Source organism: Oryx dammah, unplaced genomic scaffold (assembly GCF_014754425.2).
Source record: "Oryx dammah isolate SB20612 unplaced genomic scaffold, SCBI_Odam_1.1 HiC_scaffold_6, whole genome shotgun sequence".
In the NCBI taxonomy this organism is placed as follows: domain Eukaryota; kingdom Metazoa; phylum Chordata; class Mammalia; order Artiodactyla; family Bovidae; genus Oryx; species Oryx dammah.
In genome coordinates, this window is record NW_024070190.1 from 5153660 (window position 1) to 5174497 (window position 20838).

General features: G+C 36.7%; 1 protein-coding gene across 1 annotated transcript in view; it reads right to left on the bottom strand.

Annotated features, from left to right (window-relative positions):
• LOC120865404 (ryanodine receptor 2-like) overlaps positions 1–20838 on the bottom strand; it is an 803227-nt gene that overhangs the window by 221187 nt on the left and 561202 nt on the right. The window contains exons 40-48 of the mRNA XM_040242681.1: positions 19811–19954; positions 16910–17183; positions 11982–12096; positions 10187–10319; positions 9890–9993; positions 6807–6942; positions 6081–6267; positions 4266–4371; positions 1090–1210 (exon numbers count right to left, since the gene is read on the bottom strand). Coding sequence (XP_040098615.1) covers positions 1090–1210; positions 4266–4371; positions 6081–6267; positions 6807–6942; positions 9890–9993; positions 10187–10319; positions 11982–12096; positions 16910–17183; positions 19811–19954 — 1320 coding nt within the window. The remainder of the gene's footprint in view (positions 1–1089; positions 1211–4265; positions 4372–6080; positions 6268–6806; positions 6943–9889; positions 9994–10186; positions 10320–11981; positions 12097–16909; positions 17184–19810; positions 19955–20838) is intronic.

Here is a 20838-nt window from a genome sequence, read left to right on the forward strand (position 1 = left end):
AACTCTTAGCAACCCCACAGATGGCAGCCCACCAGGCTCCTCTGCCCATGGGATTTTCCAGGCAAGAGTACTGGAGTGGGGTGCCATTGCCTAAGCAGCTTCTAAACCAAAAATGGCATGTTGTAAAAAAAAATAATAAATGTTGGGTCAAAATAGAGAAAATGAAATCTTTTTAAAATATGTTCTCCTTAGTCTTAAAAAGACTACTTCTTTGAACATGCTGGGGATTTTTAAATCCCTAAGTCAAAAGCTATGACCATTGTTTTAGGGGGAAAAAAAGCATTATGAGAAAGTGACCATGAATGGGACTTTCCTGGTGGTCCAGTGGTTAAGACTTCACCTTCCAATGCAGAAGGTACAGGTTCGATCCCTGGTCAGAGAGCTAAGATACTGTATGTCTCATGCAGCAAAACCCAAAACATAAACAACAGAAGCAATACTGTAACAAGTTTAATAAGACTTAAAAAATGGTCCACATAAAAAAAAATCTTTAAAAAAACAGAAAGAAAATGTCCATGAAAACTATCAAAAAAAGTGAATTAAAGTATTTCTGTCAAGAAAGATAGTAAACAATGGAGGACCAAAGAACTCCAGGAGAAATATTAGACAGACAGTTGAGGTGTCTATTTCCTCTTCTCTGGAAACTGCAATGTCACATGAAAAAGAATAAAATCCCATTGGAAACACAGCTGTTTAAAAACAAGGACTACAGAAAATATTTTATAGAATAATGTACTTTGTGGTTCATTTTTTAAAAGAAACATGTAATTGTACTGTGCTGCAAGGAAAGAAACTGTGAGTACTAATGACATTATTGAAAATAACACATCATCCAATGCCCTGTGCTCTGTCACTCAGTCCTGTCCGACTCTTTCTGATGCCATGGACTGCAGCCCGCCAGGCTCCTCTGTCCATAGGGATTCTCCAAGCAAGAATATGGGAGTGGGTTGCCATGCTTTCCTTCAGGGATCTTCCAAACCCAGGGACTGGACCCAGGTATCATGCACTGCAGACAGATTCTTTACCATCTGAGCCACCATCACATCATCCAATATCCTATGGAATTACAAAGATGGAAGACTGCCTTACCTTTGGCTATTGTGGGCATCTGAAAAGCGATGCTGATTACTCCCACCAAATCTCCCAGTGGAATCAGAGATCTCAAAATAGACCTGATTCTAATGGCTTCTCCTTTGGCAGCATGAATCAACTACAGGCAGAAAAACAAAGCAATGAAGAATACTGTGTGAAATCAATGTTCTAACTGTATCTGAAAAAGTGAAAGAATGGGAATCTAAGTCTGAAATAATTTTTTGTTAATTACACACAAAATTAGATCTCTTCAATAACAGAACCACTCTATGATCCAGCAATTTCACTCCTGGGTATATATCCAAAGAAAAAAACACCAATTTGAAGAGATATATGTACCCAAACATTTACAGAAGCATTATTTATAATTGCATAGATACAGAAGCAACCTAAGTGTCCATCCACAGATGAATGGATAAAGCTGTAGTGTATATATAATATATATTATTGTATTATTATTATGTATTATATATACCCTGGATACTCTAGAGCATATTATCCTTAGTGAAATGAGTCAGACAGAGAAATACAAATACTGTATGTTATCATTGTATGTGGAATCTAAAAAAAAAAAAAAAAAAACACAAGTGAACAAATGTAACAAAAACAGAAAGAGACCACAGTTATAGAGACCTCTATAACTGTGGATTGTATAGTGATCTCTATAATTGTGGATTGGTATCCACAGTGGATACCAGTGGGAAGAAAGAAGGGTGGAGGGGTAAGAGAGCATGAGGGAATTAAGAGATAAAATTGTTATATATAAAATAAATAAGATACAAGGACATATTATATAGCACAGACAATATAGCCAGTATTTTATAATAACTTAAGAGTGTAACCTGTAACAATCTTGAATTACTATGTTTCACATGTGAAACTAATATAATACAGTAATTATACTTTAATTTTTTAAATTTAATTAAAAATAAATAATGAAGTTGAACCTCTCTAAGAAATTGCCACTTCAGGCTTACAGACAGATATTTACTTGCCCACACCAGTTTCATTGACTTCAACACATATGAGTCATATATTGCAGTCTAGGCCAAGAGGTACATCCATTAGAACAATAGGTTTTATCTTCTTTGGGGTATAAAATACTGGATTAGCCAAAAAGTTCATGGATTTTTCCATACCATCTTACAGAAAAACCCAAATGAACTTTTTGGCCAACCCAGTATTTTAAGCCTGATAAGTCTATGAATGCTTACCCTCCAAAATTACATATACATATCTATCCATAAAATGAGCAATCATACAAAGGGAAAAATTATTATCTCTAGGCTCTGAAAACATACTAATATTTATGACTTCTTTAGTCTCTTCCTTGTTTTGTGATGAAAATGTAACTGTATCTATACCTATGGTCCACACTGATTTCTCCCAGGAATGGGTTTTAATGGGGGAAGACGATGAACGTGGATGCTAGCTGGTCTGTTAGACCTGGGGTCCCCAGTGTTCTACTGGTCCTTCAGGAACCGAGCTGCATGGCAGGAGGTGAGAGGAGGGGCAAGCCAGTGAAGTTTCATCTGTATTTACACTTGCTCCTCATTACTCACTTTAGGTATCACTGTCTCCCATGACCCCAGGATGGGACCGTCTAGCTGCAGGAGAACCAGATCAAGGCTCCCACTGATTCTGCATTATGGTGAGTTGTATAATTATTTCCTTATATATCACAATGTAATAATAATAGAAATAAAGTGTACTATAAATGCAATGAACCTGAATCATTCCCGAACCATCCCTCTCTCCCCAATCCATGGAGAAACTGTCTTCCACGAAACCCATCCCTGGTGTCAAAAAGCTTGGAGACCACTGCGTTAGACCTCCACTGGCTAATAAAATACCTATGAAGAATGTGGATCTGTCATGGTGACAGGTCTCAGCCAGTCTCTGAAACAGACTGGACGCTTCCAGAGCCAGGGAGTCATCTGTTCCTTCACTGCAGGGTGTGAAACACAGACAATTTCTAACACCTAGGAGACCCCTCAGTTAACGGTGGCTGAAGATGAACAGCTTTCAGAAATGCCAAGAGTAGCCCCTTATTAAGTCACTTAGTTTTTCTTCACTTTAATATAGTAGAATAAGAATCTGCTATTTACTAGCATTATTTCTCTTGTGATTCCTTTGATCATCTGCTTTAATAGGGAAAGAACACATATTGTCAGCACAAAGGTTTTTGTCTGAAATCACTCCCAACACACCATTTTTTAACAATCAAGTCCTATGTACTATAATGAAAAACTCACTGGCGGCAAGTTCGTACAAAAATTCAGACTCCAGGTTTTCCAACATTCTAATATTTCTCCACCCTGCAATTCCTCTCTATTCACAACAAAAGATTACATCCAGAAAGCAAGAACTTTTTAACTTATGGGTGTGAGAGAAAAAAGACAGAAGCAAACAAAGCCTGCCTGAAACCGAACATTTGAAGGGTGGGGAGAAAGGTGATTTAACAGGCACTCTGGCTTCATGCTCAGAGCACTCAGAAGTATATCTGCCTTCCTCCATAGCACTGGTCCATCTGCTACAAAGTCTGGTTGTTTCCCACCCATCAACAGATCATGAAGCTAATTTCATGGACCCTGGCTAGCATTTTTAAAATTAATACAATGGGGAAAAACAGAAAGAAGTATAAAATATCAGAATGTCTCACAGAGAATCATTCCACAAATTTCAATTACATATGAAAACTATTAATAATCAATAGCTCTTTCCTTTCCCCTAACCTGCTCCTATTCCTACTTTCCCTTAAAAAAATGGTCAGCTCATAGCAGCTCCTTCAAAAGGACTAAATACTATATAGCAAGGAAATAATTCTTGAGAGGAGCAGTGCTTTATGCATACACTAAAACAGGAAAGGACATCATATAGGAAAAAATATGCTCTTTCCCTCTTAGAGTGTGGGAAGTCTTATATGAGTTTTAGAGATACATTAGAAACTGACTATTCTATTAATGAATCATACTGAAATCTCATTACTAATTTTTATAACCAAGGTATTTCCAACTAAACAAACACTTGTTCAGCAATTATGCTGCAGCTATTATTTTTAATGGAGCATGAAGATTACTGGTTTTGGATGTTTTGTGCTCTTCGTCAGTGATGGATCTCTTAACAGAGAGAGATAAGCCAGGATTTTTGCTCCTGAACTCCAAGACACTTACATGCATTTCAGGAGCACAGCGTCCTAACAGGTCAATCAAAGCTGCATAAAAGGTCATGATGGCATTTCCCATGTGGATGGTATCATCCTCTTCCTCTTCTGTATCACTTTCATGGATTTTTCAAAAGAAACAAAGAAAAGCAAACAGGATAATAAAGTAACATTTTAGACTTATTACATACTTTTCAAACAAACGGGACCAGCATGGTAATTAGTTCTGCCTCCTCTGACACTTTTCACATTTATTTTAATAAACAGCTTATCATTTCTAAAAGAAAAAAATGGGTTAAAGATACGATTTGAGATTCTATCACCAAGAACACATGTGTGGGAGCTTTAATATTAAACATCCTTCGAAAGGAAAAAGTAGACTTGTTAATTTGATGGTTTCTGCTTATTTCCACTGGCAAACAGGATATTAACAAAGAAAATAACTGATGGATGGAAGTGGTAAATTTGATTTTCTATACAACACACAATTAGAGAAAGGGTGATAAAGATCTGTCCTACAGAACTCCCAGAACAGTGGTTTTCCAAGAGTACTTCATAAACGTGATTTCTGTTTACTCTGCCCAACCACCCGCTCCCAAGTAATATGACATGAAAAACATAAATATTTCATTATCTCTTTGATTAGAGATAAATCTGGATGGCCTTGGAAGATCATCTCATTCTTCCCTTTGGAGGCCTGGCAGACAGCTGCCTCAGCTGGACTTAACTGTCTGCAGAGTGACAGGAAGACTTGTTGACAATATTGTTCCTGGCCTGCAAGGCTGTCTTCAAAGCTCTCAAGTGCACACCCACTCACGTGACACTTGACCAGCAAGCTCTTGATGTACATTCTACTACTTAGAAAAACTAAGGGATCCCTAGTTGGTCAACAACTAACTGATAAATACATAACATGATTTTGGAGTGCTCTCATCCTGGAACACTTATCCCAGAACTTTAAGTGGGAAAACCAGGATTTGCAGGACAGCTTCTCTGCTTGGAAATTTTCCTCCACTAAGCCTATCTGAAGCCTATCTGTTATATCTCTACCAACAGTGCTAGCAGTGTGGTTACATGTACCCCATGCAGGACACTCAACTCCACAGGTTAAAAGAATAGGAAGCTTGAACTTCCCTGGTGGTCCAGTCGTGAAGACTCCACACTTCAACTGCAGGAGAGACGGGTTCTATCTCTAGTTGGGGAACTAAGATCCCAAATGTCACGTGATGTGGCAAAAAAAAGGTGGGGGGCAACATGCCTGGGTGAACTTATTGCTGGAAGTGAGTTAACAACATATACTATGGAGAAATGTAAGTTAGTCACTGCCTCCTATTATCATCACCAAGACCTAAACAAAGCGCTTTATTCCTCAAAATGACAACATCCCCTTTTCTTTACTTTGCCAATATACCAGTTTAATTAAGTCCCCATTCTCTTGCTAAAGGCCTCTTTCTCACTTACAAATATCATGAAAACTCTTTCCAGGTATCCTCCCAGTAAACTCTAACTTTAAAGGCTCATCTGTCATCTTTTGTAATAACTCACTAAGCCATAGAGCCTTAAGAAAATTCACAAATACATCTCCTTCTACAATCTCAATTTCTTTTTACTAAATCCACACAATATTCCTGATGTCTCTTTGCTCATTCACCCTATTCCAGCAGCGAATTCCATCCCTTCTCCCAAAACACATTTGATTTTCACGGGGAGAAATCCTGAGTCTGGAGTATTATACTACAATTAAGAAAACAAAAATTTATTTTGTAAAACTAAAAGTCAAGTAGTATCAGTGAACTTTAAGAGTGTGCATGTATATTTGACCTACGGGGTCCTGCTGGATCCGGTAGTTGGTGAGGGACCATCTCTAGAGGGATCCTCGGCTATTTTTATGGCTTCTTCCATGGCTGCGAGCAGGCCATTCCCACCTTCCCCCCTCAAGGCGGGACCGAAACACTCAGGCCTCCGGATGAGCAATCTCACCACGACATTGGCATTCTCCTCCACGCTTTCCCCTGGGATCAAATGGGAAACAGGAGAAAACAAACACTGACTATGTGAAAGTTCAGAGGAAACAACGTTACACTAATTCATTTACATTTGAAGAAAAATAACTAAAATCAAATAAGGCAGTAGCAGAGTCAAAGTCCAACCCAAATGACTATGGTTCTGTACATAAAACACAGGAAAGCTCTCTTCTTTCACCGAACCTTTTCAAAGTAAAGAAAAGCATGATGGAGACAGAAACTATTTATTTTTGTTAATTTGTTACATGGAGTGAAGATTCTAGCTATTATTAGAGTCTAACGATATAAACAGCAAGAATCTAAGTGCCTAAACTTTTTAATTTAATAATGAAAGCCTAGCATGTATCAAAATAAATATTTTTAAATAAATGATTACTGGGAAAAAACTTAATGATTACAAAATAGTCAATTTCTTTACTACTATTTACTTCCTTCGTGAAAATGCTGGGATACCTCATTATTTTATACTTTTTATTTTTTAAGTTTTAAAATAATGTTTTTAAAAGACCCTGCGAGAGTCATCCTACCATTACAGAAGACAGCAAATCTGAGAAAGTCAAGATATCTCTCTCCTTCAACTGGATTCCACCCAATGTCCGGATAACCCTTTGACACTAGCATCTGGCAGCTCTGCAGTCCACAACCAGCCAAATATCGAACCACCTAGAACAGAGAAGATAAGCATAAGCATCATCCATGGGGTGAGAACTCATACAGATGCTTGCACTGGACATGGTAAATTATATCCGCAAAGGATGGTTTAAAAATCACTTGCAGAAACACGTTCATTTTAATCTCATGACCATCTACATGAACTCTCTGTAATAAAGCCATAGAAATCAAGAAATACTGACAAATCATAACAAGGTACTGTCACAGTAAAAATGTTTACGAAGCAACTTCATGAAAGAAAAATATCCCTAAATTTCATATCATCGGAGACTTTTACCCACAAGAGTTGTAATATTGATAAACTTCAAAAATGCCTAGTGATCTCTGGCCCAATGTAAAACCTGAATCCATCTGAGATATTGAAAGTTCCACCTGAGATATAATGATGTTTTAAAGAAGTTAATTACTCCCAAACTAAAGTATCAGTTTAATGGGGGATGGGTGTGTGTGAGAGGACACCCTAGAGAGGTAGAGAAACCTAAAGCTTAGAGAAGCTTAGAGTCAAATATCTTTAGGTTCAAATCTGGCCTGCCTTAGGACTTGGTCTATCATGAGCCATGTATCATGGCCCAGTGTCCTGAGCCATGAGTTTACTATCTATAAAGTTTGGGGTAACACTCCCTAGCTTTCTGTATTGTTAAACTTAACACATTAAAATTTCTGGTTAGCTTGGTCTTTTAAAATATTCCATCTTATGTGAATATTGATCCTCTACAAGATTTCATCACAGAATCAGTTTTAAAAAGAAATCCCTAAAGCAGATGGTAAGAGAAGCAACTTATCAAAAAAAAACAAAAAACCTACATCCAGCTCAGTCACAAGTAAAGTCAGTCTTAAAAATAAACACATAATACAGCTAAAAATATTTTATATCATCCTTACTGAGGTATAATTTATATACAATAAACTCATCTATTTAAAGTATAAATTCAATGAGCTTTGAGAGATTTATCCATCTGTACGAACACCCACAGTCAAGATGCAAAGTGTTTCCATTACTTCTCAGATCCCATGCTTTTTGGAGTTCATCCCTCCCTACAAGCCTAGGTCTTGATCACCTGTTTTCTGCCACTACAGACTAGTTTGCATGTTCTAGGACACTGATACATGCAGTCACACACGTGGATCTTTCTGAGTCTGGCTTCTTTCATTCAGAATAATGACTTTGAGATTCATTCATGTTAGAGTACATGTCAGCAATCCACTCCTTTTTAGAGCCTAATCATGGCATTTTGCTACTTATGTAAATATCCCAGTTTTTTTTTTTTTTTTTTCCCAGCTGATGGACTTTTGAGTTGTCTCCAGTTTTGGGCTCAGGTGAGTAAAATCATTATCAATATTCATGTACACATCTTTGTAGAGACATACATTGATATTTTTATTGAGTAAATACCTAGTACTGGAAAGGCTACATATATTTATGATAAGTGAATATTTAACTTATTAAAAATAATGCCAAACTGTTTTCCAACTGACTAACCATTTTTCATCCCAACAAGCAATAGATGAGTGGTCCAGTTGCTCCAAAGCCTACTCAGCATTCAGCACTGTCTACTTAAAAAAAAAATACGAGCCATTTTATCAGTGTGTAGATAAAAATATTTCGGATTATATACGGGAAAAAATGTTCCAGAGGTTATTCAGAGATGCAAAGCTACATGATGCTTGACTAGCACATCAGAAGGATTTGAGGAAGAATCCACTTTTTAATGCCTTCAACAGCTATGCACTGACTGGAAAAAAAAGTGGAGAGTGACAGAGAAAAAAAAAAAAAGCCCTGTGCTCATTGGCCTTATATTATACAAAGAAGTAGATTTTGAAAAATACATATAGATTTTAAATATAATTTTAAACCATAAATATTTAAATGATAGCACAGATATGGAAGAGTAGAAAGGTGACTTTGGAGCAATGACTAGAAGGATTTCTGGAAAAGAGCCATGAGGACATCTGGTGAAAAAGTACTACAGATGGAGAGAACAGCAAGGACCAAGGCCCTAGGGCAGGTGCAGACCTGGCAAGTTCCAGTCACAGCACGGGGACCAGTATGGCTGGAGCAATAATAACTGGAGAGTGGCAAGAAATGAAGTAAGACAATACGTGATATTCAGATAGGATAGGAACTATTCACATGCCTTTTACTGTTGCTCAAAGTGATAAAGAAAATCTAGAAGGTTGTGGGCAGAAGATTAACATGAAACTTTCAAGAGACTCACTCTGGCTGCAGGGGAGGCTCAGGTAGACTTATTTAGAATGTAACTACAATTAAAATATAGGGGAAATCTATCCATATTTAGAGTGTACAGCCTTTAGTATACTAGTAATACCATGCACTATAACATGCAAACTTGTGTGATATAAATTATATACATGAGATGTTAAAACAACCTTTTAAGAAAGTAAAAATGCATAAAGTAAAAGTGACAGCAAATTATTGTGAAAGGACATAAACATCCAAGAATATAAAGTTGATTTTCTTTCCAAACAAAAATGCATGTGATTGGAGAAAATATCTTAAATTTCTTATTCTTTATAACTTAAAATTATATTACACATAATAGTATGTATTATATATAACATATAGTGTATTAGTCACTCAATCGTGTCTGACTCTTTGCAACTCCAGGGACTCTAGCCCACCAGGTTACTCTGTCCATGGAATTCTCCAGGCAAGAATACTGAAGTGGGGAGCTATTCCCTTCTCTAGGGAATCTTCCCAACCCAGGAATCAAACCCATGTCTCCTGCAGCACAGATAGATTCTTTACTGTCTGAGCCACCAGGGAAGTCTATTACATATAAGTGTAACATATTTATAATACATAGTATATTATAGTTATAACAACATGTAGTTATAACTATTTATAGCTAAATATCTTGAGAAACAACTATAAACAACTGTAATTCACACAAGCACAGCAGGCCGAGATTGTGCCTACCTTTTCCAGATCTGGCTCCCGCAAAGCTAAAGCTAGTTCATTATTATCCATCACCGAGGCTGCTGCCACATCCAGTGGTGTTGAACCTCTCATAGCTGGTGAGGCTGTTAATTAAAGCAAAGATGGAACAAAACCTGAATTGTACTCTGAGTCCCATATAAAAATTTCACATAGAATTTCATTTCTAAATACAATGCACATTGTACCGATTCAAAATAGTTTAAAGTTTAGTTTTAAAATCCAGTTTGTATATCCCTTTTATCTTAAAGATTCAATGAAAGTCATACATTTACTTACCAAGACCAACACTGCTGTTTTCCAGTAAATAACTGAGATGATCAAACATAGCTTTCTGATTCTGCCTACTTATACGACAGAAGTAACAGAGAAAACGGCAACAGTTGGCCACCATCTTCGGAAAAGTGATTTCCTACATAAAGAACATTTAGTTAGCTGGGAAAGTAAAGAATCTTTGCTAATAGTGAGTTCTGAAGTTGAAGTGTCAATCAGATTGAGCACCCATGTGTGCCCATGTCTACCAAGCTTCGGGTACTGAAGACCTCTGAATGTCCAGATGAGGGCTCACCTAGTCCTAGAGCTACCAAAAATCAAGCCTGGCACTAACAGGAAACCTAACTACTGTCAGTGGTTTGATATGGAATTAATCTACAGCCCTATACTTAAAGGTAGCATGAGCCTACTTTAGGATTCAGGCAGGCTCAACTGTGATTCTTGACGCCCGCTATTAGCTGTGCTTCCTCGGAAAATTAAACAATCTCACTGATTCTGGTCTGCAAAATTGGAATAACATGGATAATAATATCTACTTTAGGCAAAGGAAGGACAGTTCAATGAGGCATTTTGTTAAAAATACCCAGTTTAATATTTGGAACCACGTAATAGGATGTTCTTATCATCAGCGTTGTTGTTGTATTAAGATTCCAGGAGTTCAGATCTTCCCTGACTGGCACATGACTTGTCTCCTGTGATGAATACCATTCCTGGAAGGTCTGCCTGCTGGGCCCCAGCAAATATATCTCCCTTGACATCTAGATCTTATTCTAGTATACCATGGATAATCCTCAAAGACTCCAAGTTCTTATTAATCAGAATATTTTATAAATATCTTTATAAGTTTGTCTAACCAAGAGTCTGAGTGTGAGAAATATGGACTCAGGAATTCAGTGGAACCAATTGTTGTCTGAATCAAGGAAACGGTTGGGTCTGGAGAGCATGTTTTTGTTATGGACTTTGAATGTGATGGAAATGTATTTAATTTTATAAAAATTAGCATACAATTAACTGTTATAGTTTCTAAATATCTTCTAAATGAGAATAATATAGAAAATAGCAAGTTACATGGCATTAGACAAATTATCAGGCTTCCCTGGTGACTCAGATGGTGCAGAATCTGCCTGCAATGCAGGAGACCTGGGTTCAATCCCTGGGTCTGATCCCTGAGTCAGGAGATCCCCTTGGAAAGGGGATGGCAACCACTCCAGTATTCTTGCCTGGAGAATTCCATGGACAGAGAAGCCTGGTGGGCTATAGTCCAGGGGATCACAAAGAGTCAGATACAACTAAGTGACTAACATGTTCACTTTTTCAAGCAAATTATCAATATCAAAGAAAAAACTTCAGTCAGACCTCTTTATCTCCAGGTTACACATCTACAGATTCAACCAAAAAACAAAAATTACAGAATGTTCTCAAAAGCAAAACCTGAGTTTGCTATGTGCCAGTAACTATTTAGATAGCATTTATATTAGGTATTATAAGTGATCTAGACATGATTCAGAGTATATGAGAGAATGTGCATAGGTTTTACACAAATACTCAGCATTTAACCTAAGGGACCAGAGAATCTGTGGATTTTGGTATCTGAACTAAGGTCCTGGAACCAATCACCTGTGGATCCTGTCGGGGTGACACCCCCACAGGGGTAGAAGCACAGCAACCTCTCAATCTGTAAGGGATTGTTAAAAAAAACAGTCCTAAGAGGGCTTACAAAATCCACATCAAGAATACACACTGAATGTACTCTAGGAGGTTGTAGCAAATGGCATCCCAAGAACTAAAGGGTTTCCTTTACCTTGGACTCTCCGCCTCCAAGGACATTCACCATGACCTCCATCACTGTCTCGTGCATCCCAAGCGCCCTCATGAGATTAGGATGCTGGTAAAACACTTTATTGTTCATGATATCCCTAGAAAGGACAACACAAGGATAAGCGAAGCAAAGAGTTATAGCAAAATTTCAACAAAAAGTTATCTGAGATTATGATAAGTACTTTGGAAATAATTACTGGCACGTATGGACAAGTAAGAGAAATGATCACCAAACCTTAAAAGTAAATAAGGCTAATTGGGCTTTCCTCAAAAATACAGAAAGTTTTCCAAAGATATTATACAAATCGTTTATTCTTTTTAATTGCAAGAAATATACTAATTAAGTAAATATTCATTTATATGACATAGAATTTGGGACACTTATCATTCCTAATTCCATGGATATCCAAATTCAACCTTATTTTGTACAGAAATATGAAGCAGTGTTATTCTTACATTCTTATGAAAGTTCCTATATAAATAATTGCTGTATAAGTATCTCTCCTTTTCATATACACTGTTTTTAGAACTATATTCATGATTTGTATGTTTAAGAACAGTGGTGTTATTTCCTGCTACATTTATGTTATTATTCTGGTGAAATTCTTTTAAAGGCAATGTATTCTCCAAGAGACACCAAACTAAACTGAAGTCCAGGTACAAGTAATCCTATTTATTAAAAGAGACATTTAAATTAAAGAAATGGCAGGAAATGATACCTAAAATGTTTCGTTATTATTGCATTACATATTATAATATGCATATAAAGGCATTTTTAAAGATCTTAATGTTTAACAATCATTGCAAAAGAGAGCTCAGTTAATTTTTACATATATCAAATCATGCAAGAGACTTTTTCATAAAACATTTTTCTGTCACAATCAAAGCAAGAAAATTACATACAACTGATAGGAAACTTGAAGCTTTCCTTTTGAATCTGATTACCTTAACTGAGTTATTCATCTATTCATTTAGTCATATTCTGGCTATATCAAGAAAGTGGAATAGTATGATTATTTTCCTTTAGTTTTAGTTCTTCACTTTTAATTTATTAATCACTTTGTTTAGGTTGTGCTTATGAAGACAGCTTTTAGGTAGCACTATTCAGAAAAATGACTTGGGGGCCCAGGGCTAATTGTGTGTTCAGCTGCGCAGTTGTGTCCGACTCTGCAGCCCCACAGACTGTAGCCCTCCAGGCTCCTCTGTCCATGGAATTTTCCAGCCAAGAATACTGGAGTGGGTTGCCATTTCCTATTCCAGATCTTCCTGACCCAGGGACTGAACCGGCATCTCTTGTGTCTCCCGCATTGGTAGGCAGATTCTTTACCACTGTGTCACCTGGAAAGCAACCCAGGGACATAGGTCTGATCTACTTCATGCAAGCACAAATGAGGTAAAGGCATCCTTTCCTTCACAAATGATAGCAGCATATTTGCCCAGAGAACCTCAACTCTCAAACCACAGATGTAATCATGAGATTTCTCCTCCTGTTAATTCAAATCCTTTTACATGACTTAACTTTGGAAGGTATCTAATTTTAAAATCTCGTTTGCTTTTAGTTCAAGGTAAATTAAATGGATCTTTAATTCTACCACCAGCAGGCAGGTTGTCACTCATTAAATGTATCACTTTGGGATCTTTCTAATCTCACAAAAAAGTAGCATTTTATCTTGTTTCATAATCATTTTGAGTTTTATCCCTATTGAGTGATGTATATGTTAATAGCACCTCTTACTGTTACATGGTCATTTAGGAAGAAAGCGCTCTCCATTTCCTGGAAGGCTTTCTTTCTCATTTAATTAAGAAAACTTCTCACCAGACGCTCCCTCAGGTTAGATTTAAGCACTAATATTCCCAAAAAAGGCTCATGCACAGACAGTAATAAATAAAGAACATAAAATTAGCTTATGTTGTTTCAGTCTCTTTGTCCCCAAAGTACATTGATTTTTAGTATGCAATCATTATAAGGATTTCTGGAATATAACCTCTTCAGTTTATGATTTCAAATATTTAATAGTCCCACAGGAAATATGCAGTATAATGTTCTGAACTTAAAATGTACATAAATATCACATAATTTGTGTCTTTCCATACTTAGTGTTTTTTTTTTTTCTTCCCCCCTCAGAATACACTTTTTAGCCAGAGAAAACATCGGTTATTGTTTCCTTAGTTGTTTTTCAAAGAGCCAACTCCAAGGTTTTTTAATCCTATTTATTGATTACTTGTGGATGGTAAAGAATCTGCCTTCAATGCAGAAGATTCCTGGAGAAGGGAATGCCTAGCCACTCCAGTATCCTTACCTGGGGCATTCCATGGACAGAGGAGCTTGGCAGGCTACAGTCCACAGTGTCACACAACATGACTGAGTGACTAACACATATACACATTAGTAGTATTTCATTTTACCTATGTCACTAGATATCATTATCTCTTTTATCTGTTATTCATAGAACCAAATTATCTTTTTTGGTAGTGAGGGGCCTAAGTATTTCTTTTGCATCACTTTTCAGCATTCTACGTTCCAGATTTTTACATCTTTACATTTAGGTATTTCTTTCTTATGAATATCATATAGCTTAATTTAAGCTTTTATTTTTCTCTGGTTATTTTAATTCTCTTATATTTTCTTTTTTAAAGATTTTTTTGATGTGGACCATTTTTAAGTCTTTGTTGAATTTTTTACAATATTGCTTCTGTTTTACGTTTTAGATTTTGGGCCATGAGGCATGTGGGATTAGCTCCCCAACTAGGGATTGAATCCACACTCTCTGCACTAGAAGGTGAAGTCTTAATCATTGGACCACAGGGAAGTCCCTCTCTCATATTTTCTGATTCCCAGACCATGCAAGCTTGTTAACGACTGCTTACATATATGCATATATGTGCCAGTAACAAACTCACAGAAACAGATTACCTCCCACTCTTCTGAATTCCATTTTCTTTTTCATTATATACATACAGACTTTAGAAGGCCATTCAATGAGGGACTATAAGTAAACATTCTGAAATTTCTTTGTTTTGCCCTTACTCTTGAATATGGAATATAAACTCCAATATTCAAATCCACATGAAGCACAAGCTTATGATGATAAAACTGTAGTTGAGTAACACATTCTAAATAAAGATTTACTATTTTGTGGTCTGTTAGAACTTTGTGACCTTTTGTTGAATTATGGTCACTAGTTTTACAGTTGAGCATTCTAAACGTTATTTCTTTTCAAGTGTCTGGGCTTTTCAATTTGCTTTCAAAATATTCTATTTATCACTGGCTTTATGGAGTTTCACTACAATCTACCCAGATGTGGATGTGGAACTATCTGTACTCTGCTGCTGCTGCTGCTAAGTCGCTTCAGTCGTGTCCGACTCTGTGAGATCCCATAGACGGCAGCCTACCAGGCTCCCCTGTCCCTGGGATTCTCCAGGCAAGAACACTGTGAGTGGGTTGCCATTTCCTTCTCCAATGCACGAAAGTGAAAAGTCAAAGTGACGTCGCTCAGTCGTGTCTGACTCTGTGCTCTAGGAAGAGAGCACAAATTCATGTTTGTCATCAGTTCTGAAAAACTCAAGCCAACAGCTCTTCCAAGTTCTCCTGCTATAGTTCATCTATTCTGTCTTTTCCATAAATCCTACTCGGCATATTAAGGATCTTCTTATACTATTCCCCAGGTTTCTTAACTTCTCCATCAGTGCTGTATTACTAATCTCCTCAGATCTATGATTCTGTTTATTAATTCTCTTCAGTTTTATTTATCTACACTTTTGATACTTTTATTAATCACTGCTCTTAATGCCAACTATTATATTTTTCACTTCTAGAACTTCTCTGTGGATATTTTTCAATTTTTCAAGGACTTTCTGTGTGTCTCATTTTGAGGATTTCATTTGCTTCTTAGCATTTTTAAACATATTAGATATAGTACCTTTGTGTTCTCTTTCTGGCTTTCTATGATTTGAAGTTCTTGGGGGAGGTGTTCTAACTCTACTCTTCATTGTATCTGCAGACCTGCCTATGGTGGACTGTTTCCTTAGGTGCTCTGCACTTTCTGACCGGGGGCTAATCTTTGGTAGCATGGAGGCTTTTCCTGTTCACAGTGAACTGAGTTGAGAAAGCACAGCTTCAGGCCAAATTTTATGTTTTGTATTTTCTCAGCTAGTGGATCCTTAGACTATGCATGAGGCATAAATGTTAACCCTGTCTAAGGCAAGCAGATGTCAATTGCTACATATAGGATGGATAAACAAAAAGGTCCAATTGTATAGCACAGGGAACTATATTCAATATTTTGTGATAAACCATAAAGAAAAAAACATGAAAAAGATAACAAAAACATATCTATATATAGAAGATATATAGATATATCTGAAGATATATATGTGTGTATATATATATATGAATCACTTTGTTGTATATCAGAAATTGAGACAACTTTGTAAATCAACTATAATTCAATAAAGAAAATGTTAACCCTGAAACTTATATAAAGTACAATCTATGATGTTGAATTTTCAGAATAGTTGTTTTATCCCCCATCATTTTCTCAGGAGACATGGAGAAACTTCTTTATTATCTCCTGCTGGTAATATTTGTACCCTTATGGATTTTAATATGTTTTTATTAATCTGTATGTTTATATGTGATTTGATATCATTGAGAAACTAATAAAAAAAACAAATCTAAGATATTTGTTATGTACCACAGCCACCCTGGCATCTAGCTGTAAAATTAGTCATGCTTTATTATTGAGCAATTTTCCTATTTAGCTTTAAAACATAATCTCTAGAATCTCATGATCATAAAATCTAAATGGTGTATTTATGCTAAAGGGCCCACTGTATTACTACTGGGATAAACAATTAGAAAGAAGACATGTGTAAGTCAAAGGTTGTAATATCAATAGTTAAATAACTTACCCTAATCCACGAATCATAAGTTTCTCTTCCTCTTTGCCCATTCTCACACTTAGCAGAGAACGAATCTGACCAAGAGATGCCAGCAGATTGATGGTATCCTCCACAGAAACACCATTTATAGTGTAGGTCTTTGGCAGAGCTCGTACCAGACCCCCAATGCCATCATACTGTCGATGAAGCAATACAAACATGGCCCTCACCAACTCAGGGTCTTCAATTACAGACTCTTGAGCCCATCGGACCATGGTCTCAGAAATCAACTGCTGAAGAGTGGCTGCAAAGTAATCATGGATACTTCTTAAGAAAGGAAAATAATAAGGCAGATTAGATGGGCATTTCAAACATATTTCAGATAACCCAAAAGTGAAAGTGAAGTTGCTCAGTCATGTCTGACTCTTTGCAATCCCATGAACTGTAGCCTACCACGCTCCTCTGTCCATGGGATTTTCCAGGCAAGAATACTGGAGTGGGTTGCCATTTCCTTCTCCAGGGGATCTTCCCGACCCAGGGATCGAACCCAGGTCTCCCGCATTGTAGGCAGACACTTTACTATCTGAGCTACCAGGATATAACCCAAACTGGCATCTATAATTGTACAAGAATTGAAAAGGAATAATTTTTGAAAAAATATATTCTTTAAACAATTGTCAGTGACAGCATGTCAATAAAGATGAGTTAACAGGCATGCAAGGATAAAAATACACAAATCTTTAAAAACTATTCTTATAACTAAGGCATTTAAGCTATTTCAAAATTATAGGAGCTTTTTCAGAACTACTATTGGCAATCCATAGGGCAATGGGTTGTCTTATCACTTTCATTTTCTTTGTTTCATTCATTTCCTCCCAAAAGATCTGACATCATATATCCTTATAAAGGTCAGTCATGGTCATTCAAGGAGCTTCTTTTTTAATCCAACTGTCTCCTCATTTAAGTACTTAGTAGTAGCGACCTCATGCAATTACATTTCTACTTCAATTTGTATCCCTAATTGTCACTTAAAATGTTTTCAAAGGATTTGACTGTGAAGCTGTATTAAGTTGAAAAGTTATCCCATACATAGATGATTACTTGCAGTGTGATCAGCAATAACACATTTAAAAGCAACAGAACTTTCAAACCTCTTAAAATATATAGTAAAATTATCAAAGCTAAGCAGGGTTGATGTGACTGACTCATGTTGTTGGTGTTGTTGTTCAGTCACCAAGACGTGTCTGACTCTTCGTAACCTCACAGGCTGCAGCATTCTAGGTTTCTCTGTCCCTCACCATCCCTGGAGTTTGCCCAAGATCAAGTCCAATGAATTGGTGATGCCATCCAGCCATCTCATCCTCTGTTGCCCTTTTCTCTTTCTGCCTTTAATCTTTCCCAGATCAGGGTCTTTTCCAATGAGTCATCTGTTCACATCAGGTGGCCAGAGTATTGAAGCTTCAGATTCAGCATCAGACCTTCCAATGAATATTCAGGGTTGAGTCCTTCAAGATTGACTGGTTTGATCTCCTTACTCTCCAAGGGACTCTCAAGAGTCTTAATTCATATATAGGTACTAAATTCCTATCATCAATACACTGGCTGATTTCCAAAAGAAGCTGCTAATCTGTTTTAATCTAGGCCTTATTAAAGAAAACATACACACACACACAGACACACACACACACACACAGACACACACACAGACACAGACACAGACACAGACACACACACACACACACACACACACACACACACACACACAAACACACACACAGCTCAGATTATCATCTGAGAACCTGTTTGATGCCCAGGTCAGGAAGATCCTCTGGAGAAGGAAATGGCTACCTGCTCTAGCATTCTTGCCCTCAGTATTTCATGAACAGAGAAGCCTGGCAGGCTACAGTCCAAACAGGGTTGCAAAGAGTCAGACACACTTTACTTTTCACCAATTTTAACCAAATATAAAATTTAGATAAAATGCCAATATACTTCTACATATGTCAAAACCATGTAGTCATTGTTAATAGGTCAAAATCATCAACCTGATAATAACAGAAAATGCTTCATAAGAAACTTTGAACTCTGATTTTGAAGACCTGACTCAAATGTGGTTATGATACTGAAAAATAAATTTAGAAATAATTATATGGATAAAAGGTTTCCATTGTAAGTTAGTGGAAAAAAAAGACAAAATTTGCATGAGTTTGTTTTTTTCTTTCCATAAAAGCTGTTAATGAACTGACACCACCTCTTAAATGAATGGAGTCTCAGAAGTGAGACAGTAAATCAGCTGATCTCATAGACCTACTTCATGAACCCTTTCTGGATGAGTGTGCAGGTCTGAGAGACCCGTTGCCTCAATGTGCTTTATTTGGTTTCACAGAATGAATCAGAAATGCATAAGGCTCTAGAAAATATTTCCAAATCAAAATATAGTTACAGACAATATCTATTTAAACTTTAAAAAAAGGTTTATTTAACTTGATGTAAGAATATTTGAAGGTCAACAGCAAATATTTAGATATGAAGGCTAAATTACTCATTTTATACTTGCTCTTGATAGACTCTGATCCAATTCCTTTTTAAATTTATTTATTTTAATTGGAGGCTAATTACTTTATAATATTGTAGTGGTTTTTGTCATACATTGACATGAATCAGCCATCAGTATACATCTGTTCCCCTAAATCTTTGCTTCTCTAGGGACAGCCCATCCATCTTTACAAAACTGCCATCTCTCAATCTGTTCCTGCAAATATAGTCTGATGCTGCTATCTACTTCTGGTGGCTATGGGGATGTACTTAACAATATGATTCTTGCAAGTTGCAAATTCAATTTCCTCACTGGCTCATCTAGTATGATATTTGTTCAAACAATGAATAAACGTCGTGGTGGAGTCATTTTGGCAGTTCCCTTTCATAGCTTACATGACTTCTTGGAGTCACTCTCAACTGGCTTTTCAGCTTGCTTCTTCTTCAGGTATGTCACCTTTTCTACCAAAGACAGCAGGCGTCCTCTAATAGTTAAATCGTTGTTTCCGTCCAGAGACCTATCTTCATCCAGCTCGATTCCTAGTAGGAAGAAGACAAAGAGAAATCAGAAAAGAACAAATAATGTTTAAAAAATACATTGAGGGGAAAGAATTCTCAGGTTTTGCAATTTGTTTCCACTTATAGCTTAAAGCAATGCTACCATGCCTAAAACATCTGAGGAAACCAAGTTGAGTGATCTTTTCCACTAGCATTCACAGGTAAGATTCATTCATTGCTCTCTTTTTCTGCTTTCTCTTTTCCCCCTTTTTTTGTGAGACTGGAGCTATCAGCAGCTAGCACAGAATATAAAGCCAAGCAGAGAGCAAAAATACTCTTTTAGGAGTTAAAATCCATTCTCCTACTTAAGCTAACCTTAGACATCTCTTGACCTTGGGCACTGTCTAGACCTATGGTTCTACCCTCCCTAAACACCCTGCTGGCTTTTTATCCTCCTTATTTGCCTTCAAAATATCAATGATATTTTAATAATTTGAGAGACAGAGAGTACATATCTAGTTAGATATCTAAAACTAAAGAATATTTTATGTCTGATGCAATAATTCTACCATTTTAGAGTATCCCTTTATTTATAGCATATGTGTGTATATATTTATTTATAGTATAACCTTCTGGCAGTAATTTAGTGGTTCCTCATTCATAAGCTGACTTAATATACTTTTACTGTCTTCATTAAAATAAAACACCACTTAAGATATGACTAATTTGTTTTCTTTCATCAAGACACAGACTTATTCATATCACCCCATAGAGAGAGGAAAAAACCAATTGACTGGATTCAGAACATCCAATCAATTCCATTTTTAAAGTTCTTAGAATCAAAAGAGGGGCATACGTGCTCAGTCAGGTCCAACTCTTTGCAACCCCATGGACTGTATAGCCCACCAGGCTCCTCTGTCCATGAG